The 18,792-nt window shown below is 51.0% G+C and overlaps 2 protein-coding genes across 2 annotated transcripts in view; one reads left to right on the top strand and one right to left on the bottom strand.

Annotated features, from left to right (window-relative positions):
• The window catches only part of LOC147646781 (uncharacterized), a 405,151-nt gene that overhangs the window by 103,744 nt on the left and 282,615 nt on the right, over positions 1-18,792 (bottom strand). Inside the window, 1 exon segment of the mRNA XM_086872942.1 lies at positions 2,953-3,862. Coding sequence (XP_086729068.1) covers positions 2,953-3,862 — 910 coding nt within the window.
• On the top strand, positions 8,719-18,080 carry LOC111944253 (uncharacterized). The gene is made up of 11 exons (XM_086872884.1): positions 8,719-8,939; positions 9,296-9,367; positions 9,750-9,821; positions 10,024-10,095; positions 10,186-10,287; positions 10,740-10,847; positions 11,131-11,202; positions 11,800-11,898; positions 12,339-12,446; positions 13,068-13,242; positions 13,770-18,080. The coding sequence occupies exons 1-11, from the start codon at positions 8,843-8,845 to the stop codon at positions 14,011-14,013; spliced, it is 1,221 nt and encodes a 406-aa protein (XP_086729010.1). The 5' UTR covers positions 8,719-8,842; the 3' UTR covers positions 14,014-18,080.

The following is an 18,792-nucleotide window of genomic DNA, read 5'->3' as shown; positions in this document are numbered from 1 at the left end:
TTGAGGGTAAATTTGATTAATGAGAGGGGTTTCCCTCTCTTGTTTCCTTTAGCAAGTCAGCATTTTTTGAATTTTTATCATGGAGGGCTACTCACAACAGATTGATCTTACTCCTTTCTTCATCCAATTGTTTTTGCAAAATTTTAACTAGGTTTTGGAGGGAGTCTATTATAGTTCTTTCCTAACTTCTTCACTTAAAGCAAGTTTCTATAGCTGCTGTAAGACAAGCTCCCAAAACTGAGCAGAGTAGAGTTTTATTTTTGCCCAGTTTAAATTCTGTTTCATGTTGTAAAAAAAACATAGTCTATCAATCACATTTTCCAAATTAAACCAATTATTAAGCACGAACCTTTCCCTCCTGGAGGTTTGGCATTGTGTTTTGCTAACAAAGCATAACATGCATAAAATGCAGCTTTAACTTCTGCAGCCATTTTCGGTCATTTTTACAGAGGGAAAAACCACTACAGGGAGGTATCAACTTAAATTACACACACACACACACACACACACAAATTTTTGCTTCCCTGTATGGGTAAAAAGAACAAATCTGCTTGGGAGGCACTCCTTCAGTTTAAAATTCTGGTTGTCTCTTTGCTACACCAAGCTGTCAAAATTCATACACGCAACAACAAAAACAATCCAGTCCTTTTGCACTAAGAGATCTTTTGCGAAATTCTGCAGACAGAGCCCTCAAGTGAGTGTGGGGTGCTTTTCACCTCGGCGTGTGCAGTTTGCGGGAAATTCAAGTTGCCCCTCTTGCTTTCCAGACACCGCTCACTCTTTGGGAGTGTCAGGCTGGGTGCAACTGGAGCAAAACGTCCTTCCCCTAATACAGACTGCACAACAAAACTGCAGCCCCTTCTGTCTGTCAGAAATCCTGTCTGTGACTCCAGTTTAAATGCCACGATTCGCTAATGCGAGTGGGACTCGTGAGAGGTTCGTTTGATCTCAGAGTGCAAGACGGACACAAGGGATTTCAGTTTAAATCACAACAACAATAATGTACCTTTATTTTAGTTCCAACAACAAGGGTTATGCGAGAGAGGAGAGGAAGAGAGGGTGAGATAAAGAAAACAAAGTAAAGAGAGAGAAGAGGGGGTTATAGCTACCAACAGAAGAGACGGGGTTGCTGGGGTCTTTTTCTGTGGGAAGATTTGGCCAAAATTATCTTAGTCTTATGTAATTCTTCCCCAATGTTACCTTGTTTCCAATGTGCTAATAAGCACCCAAAGGAGAAGTATCTGGTATGGGAGCATTGCTGCCCAAAATCCCTTTAAGTTTCTCCATATTATAACTACAATATACCACAAATGCTGGATCTGCAACGCTATTGCAGTCGTCTGACAGACGGCGCCTAGGCAACTAACTCAAAGATTTCTGGGAGTAATACTTTTCTCTCTCTGAGAGAAAGTGCCTTGCCTCCAAGGGAGAGCCAGGATCTCTGAATCAGCTGGTTTTCTGACCCCCACAGTAAAGCACCTTACCTTTCTCTCCTGGGGAAATTGTGAGCAGCAGAGACGGTCGCAGCTGATGGGGTCCCCAAGAATTCCTTGGTGTCAGCTGGAGCGTGATCGGGTCGTGAGTTTGCTCAGCAGCACTCACAAGGTCCCATCTGGGGTCGCCAAAATGTTAGTGTTCAGGAACACACATAATCACAGAATGATTAAATGAAGGTGCTTTATTAAGAGCTCTGGGTGTCAGGGGTACACATACCCAAATCTGACCTGACTTGGTTTTGAGTTGAACATACTTTTATACTCTATCATTATATAACTTTCATATTAATTATTAAACTTACATTGTTTTATTGTATGCATTGTTTTTACCCAAGCATGGATTTCTTGTGATCCCCCTCAACCCCCTAACATTGTTCCTCATGTTCTTTAAACAATAATTATATCTAATCACATCTAACAATTGTATCATTCATCATATACCAATTACACAGGTGCAGTTTGACATGATCTTTAGCAAGTACAAGGCCTAACACTTCCCAGGACCTACTCTTCCCGGGCTCACCAAACCTAACTTTCTTTCTAAGTCCCCAAATTTTCTAAGATTTTAAAACCTTATACTATCAGAGTGACACTTGTCTTTACAAACAAGCTGTGAGTCTGCCGATAAAATGAAACTATCACTGAGAGATAACAGAAACAATGGGATGGATTCAACTGAAAGATGAAACAGACACTGGGGAAACACCATAAAATTCAAACAGGGCTGAGAACTAAGAAGGAGATTATGCACTGGGGGGAGGGGGGATGGTATCTCAGGTATCATGTGTACCAGGAAGTCTGTACCTCTCAAATCCCTCAGCCTATGGGGAAAGGGAGAAGGGACGTACGGCCTGGAATTGGGATAAAAGGGAGCCTGCGCCCTCCAAAAATTAGAGAGATCCCAGGGGAATGCCCCATGGCCTCTCCCTTTATTTGAAAAAATTGAAAGCACTCCTCTATCTCCTTTTTGCATATAAACCTCTGGTGTTTGTGGATTAATTTTTTCTGACACTAACAATTAATATGAAGTTCAAAACTACAAACCTAGGCAGTGCAGAATATGAAAAAAATGAAAGCTAAAACTAAGGGCATCATAGCTGGAGGGGGGGTGGAATTGAATAATTTTGGGGTGGGACTGAGTAGCATTCAGAGGCACTGAGAGGTCTTGAGGTGACAGATTGAAGCCCCTCATCTCTTTGAGTGCCAAGAAATGGAGACAACTCCAAATACCCCACAACCCCTAAATACTCTCAAGTAGCTCCCTGATTCCCAGTTGCTCTTGAAGCACTAGTAAAATGTGAGGTTTTAGGTGCCATTGATTAATTAGATGCCATTAATTTGTTGATTTTTACCCCAATTTAGTCTGTTCCAAAGGGATGAAGATGAATCTAAAGATAATTAGAACAAAACCAAAATGACCACCAGCCCAGTGTCTTCCCAACACAGATCACAGGGAACATGGGCCATCAGGGCTCTGCCCAACGTGGGTCCACTGATGGGGGATGGAGTTGGAGCAGCGCACGAAGCTCTTCCTGCACTTGGAGCACTCGCAGGGCTTCCCTTAGTGGTGCCTCCGTTTGTGTCTGGTCAATTGAGAGCTGTCTGAGAAGTTCTTCCCACACTGGGGACACTCATAGGGCCTCTCCCCGGTGTGGATGCGTTTGTGGGTACTGAGGCTAGAGCTCTGGCTGAACCCCTTCCCACATTCGTCACACTTATAAGGCCTCTCCCCAGTGTGGATGCGCCGGTGGGTGATGAGGTGGGAGTTTTGCTTGAAGCGCTCCCCACAGTCAGGGCAGCGGAAGGGCCTCTCATCCGTGTGAATCTGCTGGTGCCTGAGGAACTGGAAGCTGGTCTGAAACCTCTTCCCACATTCTGGACACTCGTAGGGCCTCTCCCCAGTGTGGATCATCTGATGGATGGTCAGTTGGGACCTCCGGCTGAAGCTCTTCCCACATTCCTCACATTCATAGGGACATTCCCCGGAGTGGGTCCTCTGGTGGCGGATCAGGTGGGACCTCCGGCTGAAGCTCTTCCCACATTCCCCACACTTGAAGGGCCTCTCCCCAGTGTGGATGCGCCGGTGAATGGTGAGGGTGGAGCTGTGCTTGAAGCCCTCCCCACAGTCAGGGCAGCGGAAGGGCCTCTCCTCTGTGTGAATCCTCTGGTGCACGAGGAGACTGGAGCTGATCCGAAAACTCTTCCCACACTCGGGACACTCGTAGGGCCTCTCCCCAGTGTGGCTGCGCTGGTGGATGATGAGTTTGGAGTTAAAGCTGAAGCCCTTCCCACATTTCCCACACTTGTAGGGCCATTCCCCAGTGTGGATCATCTGGTGGCAGATCAGGCTGTTGCTCTGGCTGAAGCTCTTCCCACACTCCAAGCACTTGTAGCGCTTCTCCCCATCCTGAAGCTGCTCATGGACCACCAGCTCAGAGCCCCGGCTGGTCTCCGGCCGCCTTCCTGGCACAGGGTGGGTCTTTCCTCCTCAGAGCACCCTGGGATGGGTTTGGAGCCCCTCCTCCTGCAGGATCTCCGGGGCTTTTCCTCCCCATTGGATTCCTGCACTGTGGAACTGCTCAAATCAGCCTCTTCCACAAGGTTCTGCTGCAGGGATTTTTCCTCCCTGGTCTCCATCCTCAGCTCCTTGTCTGGGGGAGGAAGGACAAGGAGAGGATGGGATTTGCCTCCGTGCCAGAGGGAAGGGGAAGGAGATCCCCCCAGTGTGTCCCTGGCAGGACGGTGTTGGCAGTGGGGTTGTCCTGCAGCTGGGGGCCATGCTGAGCTGGGAGATGGAGCAGGAGAGAGAGGGAAAGGGGCACTGACTTCCTCCTCACCTGCCTGGGTGTCCTGAGGCATCTTCCTCTTCCTTGCAGCCTTCCGCTCCATCCAGCCAAGGTTTGGCAATGGAAAATCCTGTTTTGGGGAAATACAAGGGATGAGGACATTGAGTTTGCAGGTCCCTCTGCCCGTGTTCATCTCTAGAAGTCACCGGACATCTGGGGTCCATAAAACCTCCAGAAAACACCAAAATTCAGCCTGAAAATGCCTCCCAGGAGTTCCCCATCTCTGGTCTCTCCTGTTTGGGGTTCAAGGGTTCCCCCTGTCCCAGCTGCTGGGAGTCACGCTTGTACTGGGGATCACCTGTCTTCTCGGTCCCTGCCCTCCCCGGGCTGCTGAGAGTGCCAGGAATCTGAAAAGTTCCCCCTGTTTCCATCTCCCCACTTAAGGATGGTGGGACCCCCCCAATGTCCCCCCAAGTAGGATTTTCCACTCAGCTTTGGAGTTCCACATTCTCCAAACATCCCCCCCCCAAATAAACCCAACCCAGGGACCCCCCCAGGATATCTGGGCAAAGCTCCCGCTCCCCAGTCACCTGTGGGATGGTGGGTGATGATCGCACAGGTGGGGGACTATAAATTCAGGGAGTGCTTGACCTTGTGGTTCCTTCTCCTTTCCCTGATCCTCATTTGTCCCTCTTCCTCCTCCTCCTGCTCCTCTTTCATCCCTCCCCCTCCTCCCCCAGGAGCAGTGACACCCTCGGTGCCCCGTTCCCGAACCCCTCACAGCCCATGGGAGGAGCGGGGATGGAACCGGGACAGGTCGGGATGGGCAGCGCGGGGCTCTCCGCTGCTCCCACCCGCTGGCGACGGGGGGAACCCGGCCCGGGGAAAAGGAGAGGGAAACTGGGAAAACTGGGGGCTGCAGATCCAACCTGGGGCTGGCTGGGGACCCTGGCTGGGGACTGCCAGCCCTTGGGGCTCCTCTGGGGAGATGCAGGAGGGGGGAACACAGAGAGGGCTGGGGGATCCCAGGAGTAGCAGCACTGGCAGGGACTGGTTTGTACTGGGATCATCCTGGCAGTGGCTGAGATTGCACTGGCTGTGTACTGACATCATCCTGGGATATCATACTGGGATCGTCCTGGCAGTGAGTAGCAGGCTGCAGGGGGCAATTGAGATCAGGTTGTCAGGAACTGGGATTATGCCCTGCGCTCCCCAGAACCCCGGCATCGCCCCCCATATGTCCCATAAGTCTCCCACAAAACCTCCAGGATCCCCGAGTGCCCCCTCAGCGCTCGTTCAGGACCCCCCAAAGCATCTCTGGATCCCTGAATGCTCCCGACCCCACAGATGCCCCTTCCAGACACGGCTGGGAATTCATCTCCCATCATCCCAGAACACAGTTCCGCGCCCAAACCTCCTGCTGTGCCCCACGCCCAAAAGAGCCCGGTTACAGCTCCCCAGGTTCCCCCCAAGTGCTCCCGAGCCGTATACATTCGCCCCGAGGACCTGCAACCACAACTCGGACGGAAAAGTTCTCTCCAAGTGTTTCCCTGCACCGCGAAACGCGTTTTCCGAGCCACTTCCGGGACTACAGCTCCCATCATGCTCCGCGGCGCCCATGGAACACTATTTCTGCCATGACTCCATCTCCCATCATGCTCCACGCCCCACCGGAATCCACTGGAGATGCGCCTATAACTCCCGTGATGCTCCGCGGCCCCATTAAACCGTATTATACCGGCGCCTACAACTCCCATCATCCCCCGCGACCCATAGATTCCCCGTTACAGCCCCCCAAGTGCCCGCCCGGACCCCGAAGGGCCCCCAGATTCCCCTCCCTGACTTCCAAGAGCCCCCCTGGACGCTCAAGTGCTCCCCCAGACCACGAATTGTCCCACAGAATCCCTAAGTGCCCACCTGGCTCCCCCAAGTGTCCTCCAGACCACCCAAGTTCTCTCTAAATTCCCTCCCCAGACACAAAACTGCCCCAAATGTTCCCCAGAAAAGTTTCCATGGATCCCAAAGTGGTCCCTTTTACCCTGTCTGAGAAAATGATTAAAAAATATGATCAAAGCACTAAAAGTAGGACAAATTAGCATAAAGAGGGAGAAATAGTGATAAATTAATTAATGAAGGGAATTGTGTTACTTTGAACCAAGGACTGATAATGTTTTTAGTTGCTAAAAATGTATCAATTCTTTTATATAAATATAAAAATTAGGTTCTAAAAATATAGAACAATATTATAATAAAAATCAAAATTTATTTTTATTAATTAATTATATTTTAATGATAAAGAAAAATTCTAAAGAGAAATGTTATCAATGTTTTGGGATGTCTGTCCCAGGTGGGCCATGTCAGACATGCTGAGGCTTGGGGTGAGGAGCAGGTTGTCCAAACAGGGGCAGCCTGCAAGGGATTCATTCTTCTCTGTGACCAGACTGCCTACGGAGACATTCAGCATCAGAATGGTAAAGAGTAAATCCTGACCTCCTGATCAGTACAGAAAGATGCTTACAGTCTAAAGAGTAGAATGTTGTCACCATAAGGTGCCTTCTTTGTTAATATAGCTCATATTGTGTCACGTTTGTTAAATACCAATGTTGTTGTACCAACTTTCTTTGTTAAAATATTGTTATAAATGAAATTAGAGTTTTGACAACTAGGTCCCTTGGCTTAATGGAAGTTTAATTAAAAATGAATACAATTTACTAAACTGAATAGTAATGTGGTATAAAAGAATGCAGTTTAGTAAAATAATACAGTTTAATAAAAAAATAAAATTTATATATATAACCTACTAGTAATTAAGTATGATTAAAGCATAAGCAAAACCGTCCAGGGTACGGAGGCTTCCCACCCTGCCTCACGTTCAAAACAAAGCACTTCAAGCTAAACTCATATACTGTATGCTTATACATATTCATTAATATTTCCTGTAAGTTTCCTCCTATTTCAAATTTTTCTGACTTTACACCACTTTTCTTCACGGCACATGCCTCACTTGTTGCAATGGGGTCTTCAGTCTCCTTTTGGTGGTCTTTTGGTGAAGGCTTCTCTTCTTCCTCATTGTCCTTTGGATAACCTTACAGGTTTGCATGTGCGTACTAAGCCTTGTGTTATGTTAGTCTACTAATTACCCTTATGTTTACTCATCTTTAGGCCCAATGCCTAAATTGGTTCTAATTTTGGGCATCTCAAGGCCATTTTGGTCTTGAGACACCATTTATCTTCTAAACTCCATCCTGTACCTCAATTTTGACATGTAACATCTGCAAAGGGGTACATCTGCTTTGTAACACTGATTCTTGATTGTTTCTAATAATAACTTTAAGAACAGTTACAATTTAGTTAGCACGAACCAATTCCATTTATTACAACTGCAAATACCCCTTATGTCCCTTTTTATTGGTTTCCATGCTAACGGCCTTGCTTTCTTCCTTGCTATGGATAAACTTGTATTTTCTCTATTTCTTTTTATGCTACCTCAATTGTTAGGCCTGCCGACCAGTTGCTAAGCCCATCCACATTCAGCTCTTAGTCTTCAGAGGGAAACTGTGAGCACAGTGAGAATCTCCCAGTGTGCAAGAGGCTGTGTGCCAGCTACAGCTGGGGCCTCAGCCAACTCCTCTCTCAACAGATTCCCCTCTGCAGCTTCACAGGAAAGGCCAAACACCTCCTTCAGGGACACCTGCACCACACATTTCGCATCTCCATGCCCATACGTGATGTCCCTGCCACAGCTGCATTACCAGCTTGCTGCTGTGCAGATGCTGCCACCACCCACAGCAAGGCCCTGTGTCCCTGAAGGGACCCACCCTGCTCTGTGGCCTGGACTGAAGGTGGGTCCCTCCTGCCAGGGCAGGGCCTGACACAGCTCTTCTGTTCCAATAAAGAGGTGGAGCTGTCACCCCAGTGTCTGGCTGGTACCACCAGCAAAGCCCACACAGCACCAGCCCTGGCTGAGCTCCATGTCCAGGAGCAGGCAGAGCTGACCACGGTGTGGGCAGGCAGGAGCCAGGCAGGGGCTGCTGTGACCAGCAGCAGGGCCCCGAGGGGCTGGGGGAGTCTGTGTTGAGTGTCCCTGGTCTGAGGGCACATTTCCTTCAGTGGCATCACCTGGGCCTGGACCTCCTCCAGTGCCATGCCCAGGAAAAGAGGGAACCATCAAGAGCATCTCATGGGACAGAACATGACCAGCAATGTCAGCAGGCAAAACCAAGGTTTTGTTTAGCAATGACCCTTTGATGAAGTCAAAGATTTACAATCAGTCCAGTACAGATTGGAGTACAGATGGGAGAACACTCAGGGGGTACAGCCAAGGCCATGAGGTCACAGCAGTCTCTGGGGTGACAGCAGGCTGAGGTGACAGCAGGCTCTGAGGTCACAGAGGTCCCAGAGCCCCGTGGTTGCACAGCACCACAAGGACCGAGCAGTCAGTCCTTGACCACGACTGTTGTGGCAGCAGCGGCAGCGGCAGCAGCGGTGCTGACATTGGGACAGCGGTGTCAGGACAGTGGTGGCAGCAAGAGCTGCAGGACTGGCAGTGGGCAAGGCACCATGGCCTTTGCTCTGCGCCTCCTCCTCCTGCTCCTCCTGGCAGTGGCCCTGCCTGACAGGGCTGCCCAGGCTGCTCCATGGCAAGCACAGGGAGCAGGTGAGCCCAGGGCCTGGCTTCCCTTTCCTGAGACAGCACTTCCTTCTCCCTGGGAAGCGTTGGGGATGGTTTTCCGCAGGGCTTAAGGGAGGGTTTCTTCTGTGGGAGGGAGAGAGTCCCCAGGGACCCTGCGCTGGTCCTGCTGCCCCTCCAGGAATTTTGCACAGGGCCTGCAAAGAGGGTGGAGAGTGACCAGAGCCAGCCTAGAGCTGCCCAGGCCCCTCTGCAGCTTTGGCCATGTCCATTGACATGTGGCTCCCATGGCCTTACCTGACCCCCTTGCAGTGCCCAGTTCCCTAAGGCAGAAGGGCATCCCAGCTCCCCATGGAATGGTTCTGATCTGTGCTCCCTTCTAGACTGGGATCGTGACATGGAGCATCTGGAAGCCCTGGGACATGACGGTTTGATTCCCATGGAAAATGCTGGAGGCAAGTTCTCAATGTCCATTTCTGCACAGTATAATCAGTGTCAATGTGGCACGAACTTACTCACGTGCCACTTCACTTAAGAATCTGAAGGCTGATGGATTCTGGAACCCTCGCTCTGCTCCCTTCTGGAGCCCTGAGTGATCCCACAGCATTGCTGTCAGTGGGAGGAAGGAGCATTTAGCTGTCAATCTCTTCCCATGTGCAATGCCAGTGTCTCCTTCCATGTGCTCTGTGCAGCCACGGAGAAGAGCAGAGAGGGAAGGGGCCAGGCCCAGGGCTGTGCCCCGGGGCTGTGCCTCGGGTGGCTCCTTTGCCAGCCCCAGGGAGCCTGAGGATCTTCTACAGTGCCATGGGAACTCTTCTGTCCTGCCTTTCTTTGCAGCCAAGCCTCTTGGTGAAGGTGATCTGGCTTCTCAACCCACATCCAGGACTGAGGCTCTGGGACATGGTGAGGGTAGGTCAAGGCCTTTCCCCCTGGGGGAGCTGCCTGCTCAGAGCCCGAAGCTCAGCCAGGGCAGCATCGCTGAAAGTGTCAGGACAGAGCCATGCACGTGTGTGCCCTCACCCTGCATGATCCCCTCACCACTCCTGTGGCTCAGTGCTGCCTGTGCAGATCAGCAGACATGACTGAAGCTTCTGTGACTGTTGAGTTACAGGTGTGTCTGCAGGGAGGACTTTCCAGGCTCCTGGGCTGGATGCTGCACGCAAGCCCAGCTCCCATCGCAGGGGTGAGTATTGTGTCCTTGCTGATCCCACAAGCTGAACCCTGATTTTGTAGGATCCATTCCTGGGAAATGGATATATATTTTTTTAATAAGGTCCTCCAAGAGGAAAGAACAAAGCTACAGGACACCAGAAACCCCATGAGCCATCCAATACCATGCAGCAAATGCTGAAGGAAATGCTGCAGGGAGGACAAGGTGGGTCCATGTCCCTCAACCTTCTCCTGTGACTCAGCAGCTGGGGGCTTTCTCTGCACATCTGGACATGCTATGGCTGGCACAGCAGGAAGGGATCCATGTCAGCCTCGCTGTCCCACTGCTGCTTTCATGGCCTGCAGGGCTGTTTCCCAGCCTGGCCTGGCTGCAGCTTCTCCCCAGCCTCTGCAGGAAGGCATTTGGCATCAGCTGACAGGGAGCCCAAACTGCAGCATGGGCCATGCACATCCTGAGATCCCCTGAAATTTCCTGGTCTTGGGCTAGATCAGGTTGAGGGTCTGTTTGGAGGAGGGAGGGCTCTGGCCAATCCCGTAAGTTTATATGATTTCCTAATCCTTATGCATGACCTTGACTAGTATCGCATCATGATGACACCACTTCCCTGAAAGGGGAATGGTTCCATCTGATCCAGCTGTGGCTTTTCCTTTCTCCAGAGATGAACCCAAAGGCTGTGCTGAAGGCGGCGTTTCCCGGAGGAAGCAGTGGCTCATGGGCAGCCTCTGCTGCAGGAAGGGAGGCCATGCCAGGCACAGCCCCAGGAGGTAATTGCTGTGCCTCTGGGCCTGAGCCCTGCTGAGGCTTGAGATGTAAATCTCTGCTGCTTGGCAGTGCCTGCCTTTCAGGGATTTTGCACAGAGCATGGAAAAGGCGTTGAGAGCGTCCAGGGCCAGCCCAGAGCTGCCCAGGCCCCTCTGCAGCTTTGGCCATGTCCATTGACATGTGGCTCCCATGGCCTTACCTGACCCCCTTGCAGTGCCCAGTTCCCTAAGGCAGAAGGGGATCCCAGCTCACCATGGAATGGTTCTGATCTGTGCTCCCTTCTAGATTGGGATCGTGACATGGAGCATCTGAAAGCCCTGGCACATAATGGTTTGAGACCCATGGAGAATGCTGGAGGCAAGTTCTCAATGTCCATTTCTGCACAGAATTATCAGTGTGAGTGTGGCAAGAGCTCACCCTCATGCCATTTCCCTTAAGAATCTGAAGGCTGATGGATTCTGGAAACATCGCCCCCCTCCCTTCTGGAGCCCTGAGTGATCCCACAGAATTGTTGTCAGTGGGAGGAAGGAGCATTTAACTATCAATCTTCTTCCCATGTGCAATGCCAGTGTCACCTTCCGTGTGCTCTGTGCAGCTACAAGGAGAGCAGAGAGGAAGGGGCCGGGCCCAGGGCTGTGCCCCAGGGCTGTGCCTTGCATGGCTCCTTTGCCAGCCCCAGGGGACTGAGCTGCTCCTGTTGCTGCTGCCAAGCCCTGGCCCTGTCTGGGGCTCAGTTCAGAGCTGCTGGCAGCTCCAGGGAGTCTTTTCTCCCCTGACTGCCATGCAAGGGGCTTCTTCTATCCCAGTGTGGGCCCACTGCAGGCACCTTGTCCCCCCTGCTCCTGCTACTGAGTGGAAGGCAGAGATGAGGGAGTGCCTTGGAGGGCACCAGGAATCCGGGTACACTCACTGCTACTCTGGACTGATGGAGAAACAGAACTACTTTCCATTAAGGTCCTCCAAGATGGAAGAACAAAGAGATAGAAGACAAGAAATCCCTGGAGGCATCCCAACTTCTGGACAGGATGCTGAGTGATCTGGAGAGACGCCATGGTGGGTTCATGTCCCTCAGCCTTCTCCTGACATCCAGAAGCCAGGGGCACATCTGGACACGCCGTGCCTGGCACAGCAGGAAGGGATCCATGGCAGCCTTGCTGCCCCGCTGCTGCTTTCATGGCCTTCAGGGCTGTTTCCCAGCATGGCCTGGCTGCAGCTTCTCCCCAGTCCCTGTAGGAAGGCATTTGGCATCAGATGACAGGGAGCCCAAACTGCAGCATAGGCCATGCACACCCTGAGATCCCCTGAAATTCCTGGTCTTGGGCTAGATCAGGTGTAGTGGCTGTTTGGAGGAGGGAGGGCCCTGGCCCAGCCCCAATAACCTGGATATTTTCCTGACCTTTATCCATGACTTTAACAAGTATTGCCTCCTGAAGATACCTCCCCTAATGGTGAACAGTTCTATCTTATGCAGCTGTCCCTTTTCCTTTCTCAAGTGCTGGAGCAGATGTTTGTGCAGATGATGGCATATGCTAGAGGAAGGAATGGCCCTGTGCCAACTCCTGATGCAGGAAAGGAGGAGATGCCAGGCCCAGGCCCAGGAGGTAATTGCTGTGCTGGGCTCTCCCTCGGCAGGGCTGTGTGCCAGCAGCTCTTCCCTCAGGGCCTGCATGGCCCGGCAGCAGCCAAAGCTGGAGGTGCCACGGCTTCCAGGCCTCTGGAGCTCATTCCCTGCCCCTGGGAATTGGGACTTGTGCACCAACATCTCTCCCCCTGCAGCTGCTCCTGGAGCTGGCCCTAAGCATCCAGAGGCCCAAGACACAGGAGCAGCCCAGAGTGGGAGCCCTGCCATGAGCCCAGGGCCACAGCCAGCCCTGGCTCCCAACTGGGCAGGGGATGCACTGGCCCCTTACAGGGCCTGGCTCTGTCCCCTTGGGCTGGGGGAGCTGTCAGAGAGCAGGGAGAGTCAGGGGTGGCAGTGGCTGCTCAGGGATGGGTTTGGCCCGTGTCCCTGGAAGGAGCCACTGCCCAAGCAGCTGTGCTGTCCCGGGCTCTGCTCTCGGCCTTCTGGGCTTTGTTGGGTGGCACAGCCTGTGCCAAGGGGTGGCAAGGTGCCTGCAGGCCCCAGCTCTGGGGCAAACAGAGAATGTCCTGGCTGTATCCACCGTGCTGCCAGCTCAGCAATGGAGCACAGCACAGGCTCACGCTGCTCATTGCTCCCACAGATGCGCTTGGCAAGTCCAGTATAAATGCTGAGAATCCATCGAGCACCCCAAGAGTGTTCTGCCCGCAGGATGCGCGCAAGTCCTGCATGATAGGCACAGCAGTGACACTGTTCACAGTGCCACTTTCCATGCTCCTGTGCTATGTTGGATTCCGGTGGTGGAAGGACAAGAAACGGTAAGTTGTTGTTCATCTCCACCCTCCAGCTTCTTGAAAGGCTGCTCATAGTCAGGAAACATTCCCAGTGAGGCTGCTGTGCACTTGTGGGTAGTCAGTGGTTGCCCAAATAACTCTGCTGAGAGTTCTGCTGCTGCCCAGGCCTTTCATTGGCCTCTTAATTGCTGGGCCATGTCCTGGGGAGCCCACTGGGGCTGCAGCCAGTGCTGGCTCCCACTGAGGCTGCCTGGCCAAGAGCAGCCCCAGGAGCAGCAGGCAGAGGCAAAGCAAGGTGGGCAGGAGAAAGAGCGGGGACGAGATTGCCCTTGAAAGGCAGAGGTGCTCTGGGGCCCGCTCCTGGTCAGGGACCCTGCCCAGAGCCATCCCCTGCTTGCTTGGGGCCTTGAGGGGCAGCTGTCCAACTGGGCCAAGCTGTGCCAGCAGCTCCAGCCGTGCTGGGGAGCCTTGGCCGCTCTGGGCCCTGCTGTGCAGGAGGATCCCGGAGTGCCCACGGCAGCTGGGGGCCTCAGCCACTCCTCTCTCCACAGTCACCCTGCTGCAGCTCCAGCATACCAGCCAAGAAGGTGTGATTCTCCCTTGCCCCCAGGGAGCCCAGAGACTGCCTCATTCGACAGCTCTCAGATGTGGCCTCAGAAGCAGGAGTCGACCTGGAAAGCAGAGCACCAGCACTCCGTGCCTCCCCCACGGCCCCCCAGCCCGGCTGTGAAGAGGAAGCCCCCTGAGATCCCCCCACCTCCTCCCCTCCCGAGCCGGCCACCCTGGTCCAGCTAGGACTGAAAGTGGGACAGCCATGACAGGGCTTGGGCCACCAGCAGCTTGGGGCATCTGCTCTTGGCTACAAATAACACATTACCTGTGGGTAACAGCCAGAGGCACTTTTCCTACTCTTTTACCTTCAATGGGAAGGGCTGAAGATTCTTCCCATGCCCTGTCTTATCCCTTTTGATTTTCATACAGCTGGGTGCTGGCTGAACCTTTACAGAGAACTTTATTTATTTACACTTCATGTTTTACCCCACCTAGCAAGGAAAAAAAATAAAAATAAAAGATTTCTTCAGTTTAGACTTCATTTTTAATGTGGTTGGGCCACTCAAATTTTGAGCAATTAATTTTCCATGGTGCCTCTTCCCTTTTCCTTCCTATCTACAAAAAAGTTCATCTGGACATGAAAATCAACAGAATTACTGAGATTCACCTCAAGGCCCAGAGGAGAATCTCACACAAAATATTCTCCCTGTATACTGCACAACAAGAAATATTCAGAGGAAAATACCATGGCAGCTGAGGCTCCTGGAACTCCCAGAATCCTGAGCCTGCAGAAGAGGCAAACAGCCCTGGCAGTGGCTGAGGGGAATTCTCCTCAGACTCCTCAGAAAGTGTGTCACTTCAAGAGGGGAAAGATTTTAAACCTTTGCCTTACCTTCCTCCTGTGCTAAAATGTAAGGCTCCTCCTGAGAAAATACTGATCTACAAACAATTCTCCATTCCTCAACAAAGCTACTCAGGTGCTCAACTTAAAGAGCAAAACTAAATGTCGTCAGAAATTTCCCATCAAAGCCCATTTGCAGAGAAACCCCACCATATGTGAGCAAATCTTTATTAGCACTTCAGTTCACTCTAAAGATTGCCCCTTTTTTTTTCCCAGAGAGAATATTAGAACCATTTGCTCTTGACAGGACTCCTTGGATGGCCCCCAGATCTGGCTCCTCACCACGCCCTGCCTGAGCTGTTCATACAGCCAGGCAGCACCACCTGACTTTGCCACCCTTTTCAGGCCTTGGGCACGGCTGGTGCCACGGTCCCCTCTGGTGCCACAGTCCCCTCTGGTGCCACAGTCCCCTCTGGTGACACAGTCCCCTCTGGTACCACGGTCCCCTCCTGGTTCATGGTGTGTCCCTGCTGCTGGAGGAGCCCTGCTCGTGCTGCTGCGTTCAACAAGGCCAGTGCTACTTCCCAGCCAAAGAGACACTAAAGTCACTGCTTTGGCCAGCTCATTGGAATGAGTTCAACACTTCCTCACCTCTATCACAGATAAAAACCCACATACTCCTAAAACCCACATACCAGCAGCATAAAGTCACCTCATCTACAGAGGTGAGGAGGCCTGAGCAAACAGAAGGTTGGCTTTCAAGCACCATGGGTTTTTAATTTAGTGGAAGCACTCAGTTGTGCACAAGCCTTATTTGTCAAACTGGACTGTGCGATGCTCTTCTCTTGCTCATATTAAAGAGGAGCCAGGGAGAAATTAGCTAAGAAACCAGAAACACTTGAGGCTCAGGCCTGGCACACAAATAGAGCAGGGTGGCACCTGCCCACTTTTCCCGCATCCCTTTTCCTGACAGACAAAGGCGGACACGGCTCCACTGGGGGCACCATGGAAAGACTTCTGATCTGTGCTCCCGTCTAGATTGATATCAGAACATGGATTATCTGGAAGCCCTGGCACATGACAGTTTGAGATCCATGGAGAATGCTGGAGGTTAAGTTCTCAATGTCCCTTTCTACGTAGAACAATGAGTGTCAATGTGGCAAGAGCTCACTCACATGCCATCGCCTCTTGAAGATGCCACCTCCTGTAATGGTTAACAGTTCTATTGTTGTGATGTCTGCTTTGTTTGAATGGTTTCTCCAATTATTCCCCTAAGTCATTGGTTTGCTCCTAGTTTGTATCCTCCTACCCACCTATCAATCCAACCTGCCTCAAGCCCAGCCCTTGTTTTCTCATGTTCCCCATCTGTCATTACACCCATTTGTCAGTCTTCCCTTAGGCCAGCCTCCTACCTGAACCGCCCCTCTGGAAATCCCCTAATCTCCAATTCCCCATTGGCCCATGTGACCCACTCTGCTCCCCTTGTTTCCCCTATTGTATTGTTGAATGGAACCTTCCACTCCTCCCATAGTTTCTTCCGATTGGTTAAAATTTTGTACCCTCCCTCTGGCCTCCCCCATATAAAAACCCACACTCAGTTGTGTTCTTGGTCTTCAGTCCCTGGATGCTCCAGTGGAGTAAAAGCCTTTGGAACCCATACTGGAGATCTCCTCCTCATCCTTGTCTCCACCGTGCGCCTACCAATATCCTCGTGCCGTGGAGCATTTGCTCTAAGCCGCACCTTGGGTCACCCCGCTCCCGAGTGTCACGATCCGCTAACACAAGTGGGAGTCATGAGAGGTTCGTTTGATCTCAGATTGCAAAAAGGACACCAAAGGATTTCAGTTTAAATCACAACAGCAGTAATGCGTCTTTATTTTAGTGCCAGCAACAAGGGTGATGCGATAGAGGACAGGGAGAGAGAGAGGGAGAGAGGGATAAAGAGGCAAAATGCAAGGAGAAAAAAAGGGGGGGGGGGGGGTTATAGCTACCAACGGACAAGACAGGGTCGCCGGTGTCTTCTTCCATGGAGACATCTCTCTCAAAGAAAGTAACTTGGAAAAGTCATTTTTACAGTCTGTTTCAAAGCAAGGGGCAGCTGGCCAAGAGGTGGGGAAATTCCTCGGCTATTTTGATGAGACCCCTTGCTCTGGGAAGCAGGTGTAAGGTACAGAACAGGCCGCTCCTTACAAGTCCCTGCTCACCAGCAGGAATGAAGGCAGTGTACCTTGACAGCACAGCAAGCACGCCTGCAAACAATCGCCTGGCAAGCTTCCACCTCAACCAGGCCAGAACCCCTGCACAAAGTCCCTTGGTGTCTTCAGGGTCTCAGTCTCTGTTCTTGCAATGATTATGAGGCAGATGAGGGAAACTCTGGACCGTTTCTTACAGGCCTCTGCCCATGTTTAGAGTTTGAACACTCCATCTCTCCATATTTTCTAATGAATTAAAGGGGATATTTTAGTGTATCATAGTCCATGTCCATGGCCGTACCAAAAGAACTTTCAGCCCCAATACTAAGGCATCTCCTCATTCTCCTTTCATCTGGGACTTGACTCCTTCTTTACTGACTTTGGCGTCTTCATGTTGTCTTCTACATATCCTCACTCTGTCCTTTTCTCTCACCCAAGGGGAGGATCGAGGTCTGCAGGTCTCATCTGTGCACTGAAATAGTTAATATCTCACCCAGGCCTGCAGATGATCATGATGGTTTTTGCCTGGTCCAAAAGCAGTCACAGTGATGAATTTCAGGCTGCCCTGGAGCTGTGCAAAGATCTCAGGGGGCCCAGCCAGAACAGTCATGGCTGTTCTGCCTGCATGGCTGGTCCCAGGCCCCTGCTTCCTTCAATTTCAGCTGCAGGCCGATGGCTTCCCCTCCCTGTGCCCGGCAGCCGCTGGGGCTGCGCGGGCTGTGGTGAAGGGGGCCTGGCGGAGCCCGGCTCGGTGCAGGCCAGGGTGGAGCAGGGCCGGCGTGACCAGCACCCAGTTAACTCTTCACAGCTAGAAACAACAGAGAGCTTTCCTCGGCTTGACTGTCTTTAAAATGTGGATTTCACAGAGGAGAATCCAGCTTCTAAATGGTTTCATAGGTTGTCAATTCTCAGAGCCAGCCAGCTATTGGTTTTGCTAAGCACAGAGGAAGCTCTTAGCAGCCCCCTCCTAGAAAAAGCATTTGCATGGGTGGCTTCTTCCCTCCTCACCAACTATCAACTAATACAAACCAGCACAGACACTCACGGTGGAACAGGAAGCAATTTTGAAGCAATTATTTTAAAGCAAAATCAGTTATTGCACAGAGATTGATGTCACTCCCCCACACCACTGGAGAGAGACACAGTGACTCCACCACCTCCCCTCTGGCCAGCCCATTCCAATTCCCAATCAGCCTTTCTGTGAAGAACTCCTTCCTATTGTGAAAAACGAGGTTCACTCACTTAATAAATTATAAAAGGTTTAATATAAACAAAAAGACAATTAGGAGACAAAGACAATAAAGCAAAGGGTTAAAACAGCCAGGGTATCCTGGTGCGTTGCCAGGAACACACCTGATATCTTTGGAACACTCCCATTCTGCTGTGGGGTTTTAATGCATATTCATATTTTTCCAAAAAGTATTTTGCATCTCTACACCCTGAATCCGCCTTTTTAGAGCATGTGTCTTACAGATTTTATTTCCCTTTAGCACATTTTTATTTGGGCTGGGCTTCCTTCTTCTGCAGGTGGTCAGTGTTGATAGCAGCCTGGGCCCCATCATTTGTTTCCTGGAGGTTATCTTGCTTTGCACAGACAGGACATTGCCCTAACATCCAAAATTCTTCTTGACCTATGCCTAAAACTTGCTAGCAGGAGAAAAAGACATTGCAAAAGCATAGAACATACAGCATTCATCTTAATACTTGCAAAAGCCAGTATCACAACATGGATTTATAACAAGGTACCCTTTATTGTCCACTGTATTTTTGATCTAGTAGTGGCTCTTTTTGTTTTGTCCTATGTACTAAGTGGTCTATTTAAAGTCTGATGTCTGTTAATCCTTTGTCAATTCAATAAAGAATTCATTTTATAATAAACCAAATCAGCCATTCTTAAGAACTTGTGAATGAGAGACATTTGGGGTGCAGGCTGCCTCAAAATGAGCTGCTGCCACAAAGCTGAGACAAAGGCAGAACTTGTCTAAACTT

The sequence above is a fragment of the Cyanistes caeruleus genome, unplaced genomic scaffold (assembly GCF_971803275.1).
Source record: "Cyanistes caeruleus unplaced genomic scaffold, bCyaCae1.hap1.1 HAP1_SCAFFOLD_78, whole genome shotgun sequence".
NCBI lineage: Eukaryota > Metazoa > Chordata > Aves > Passeriformes > Paridae > Cyanistes > Cyanistes caeruleus.
Note: the sequence above shows the minus strand (reverse complement) of the source record. Positions and strands in the feature narration are given on the sequence as shown.

Coding starts and splice junctions, on each gene's coding strand:
- LOC111944253 (XM_086872884.1), top strand. CDS start 8,843: ATGGCCTTTGCTCTGCGCCTCCTCCTCCTGCTCCTCCTGGCAGTGGCC. Junction 8,940..9,295: donor ATGGCAAGCACAGGGAGCAG/GTGAGCCCAGGG, acceptor GCTCCCTTCTAG/ACTGGGATCGTGACATGGAG. Junction 13,243..13,769: donor TGGTGGAAGGACAAGAAACG/GTAAGTTGTTGT, acceptor CTCTCTCCACAG/TCACCCTGCTGCAGCTCCAG.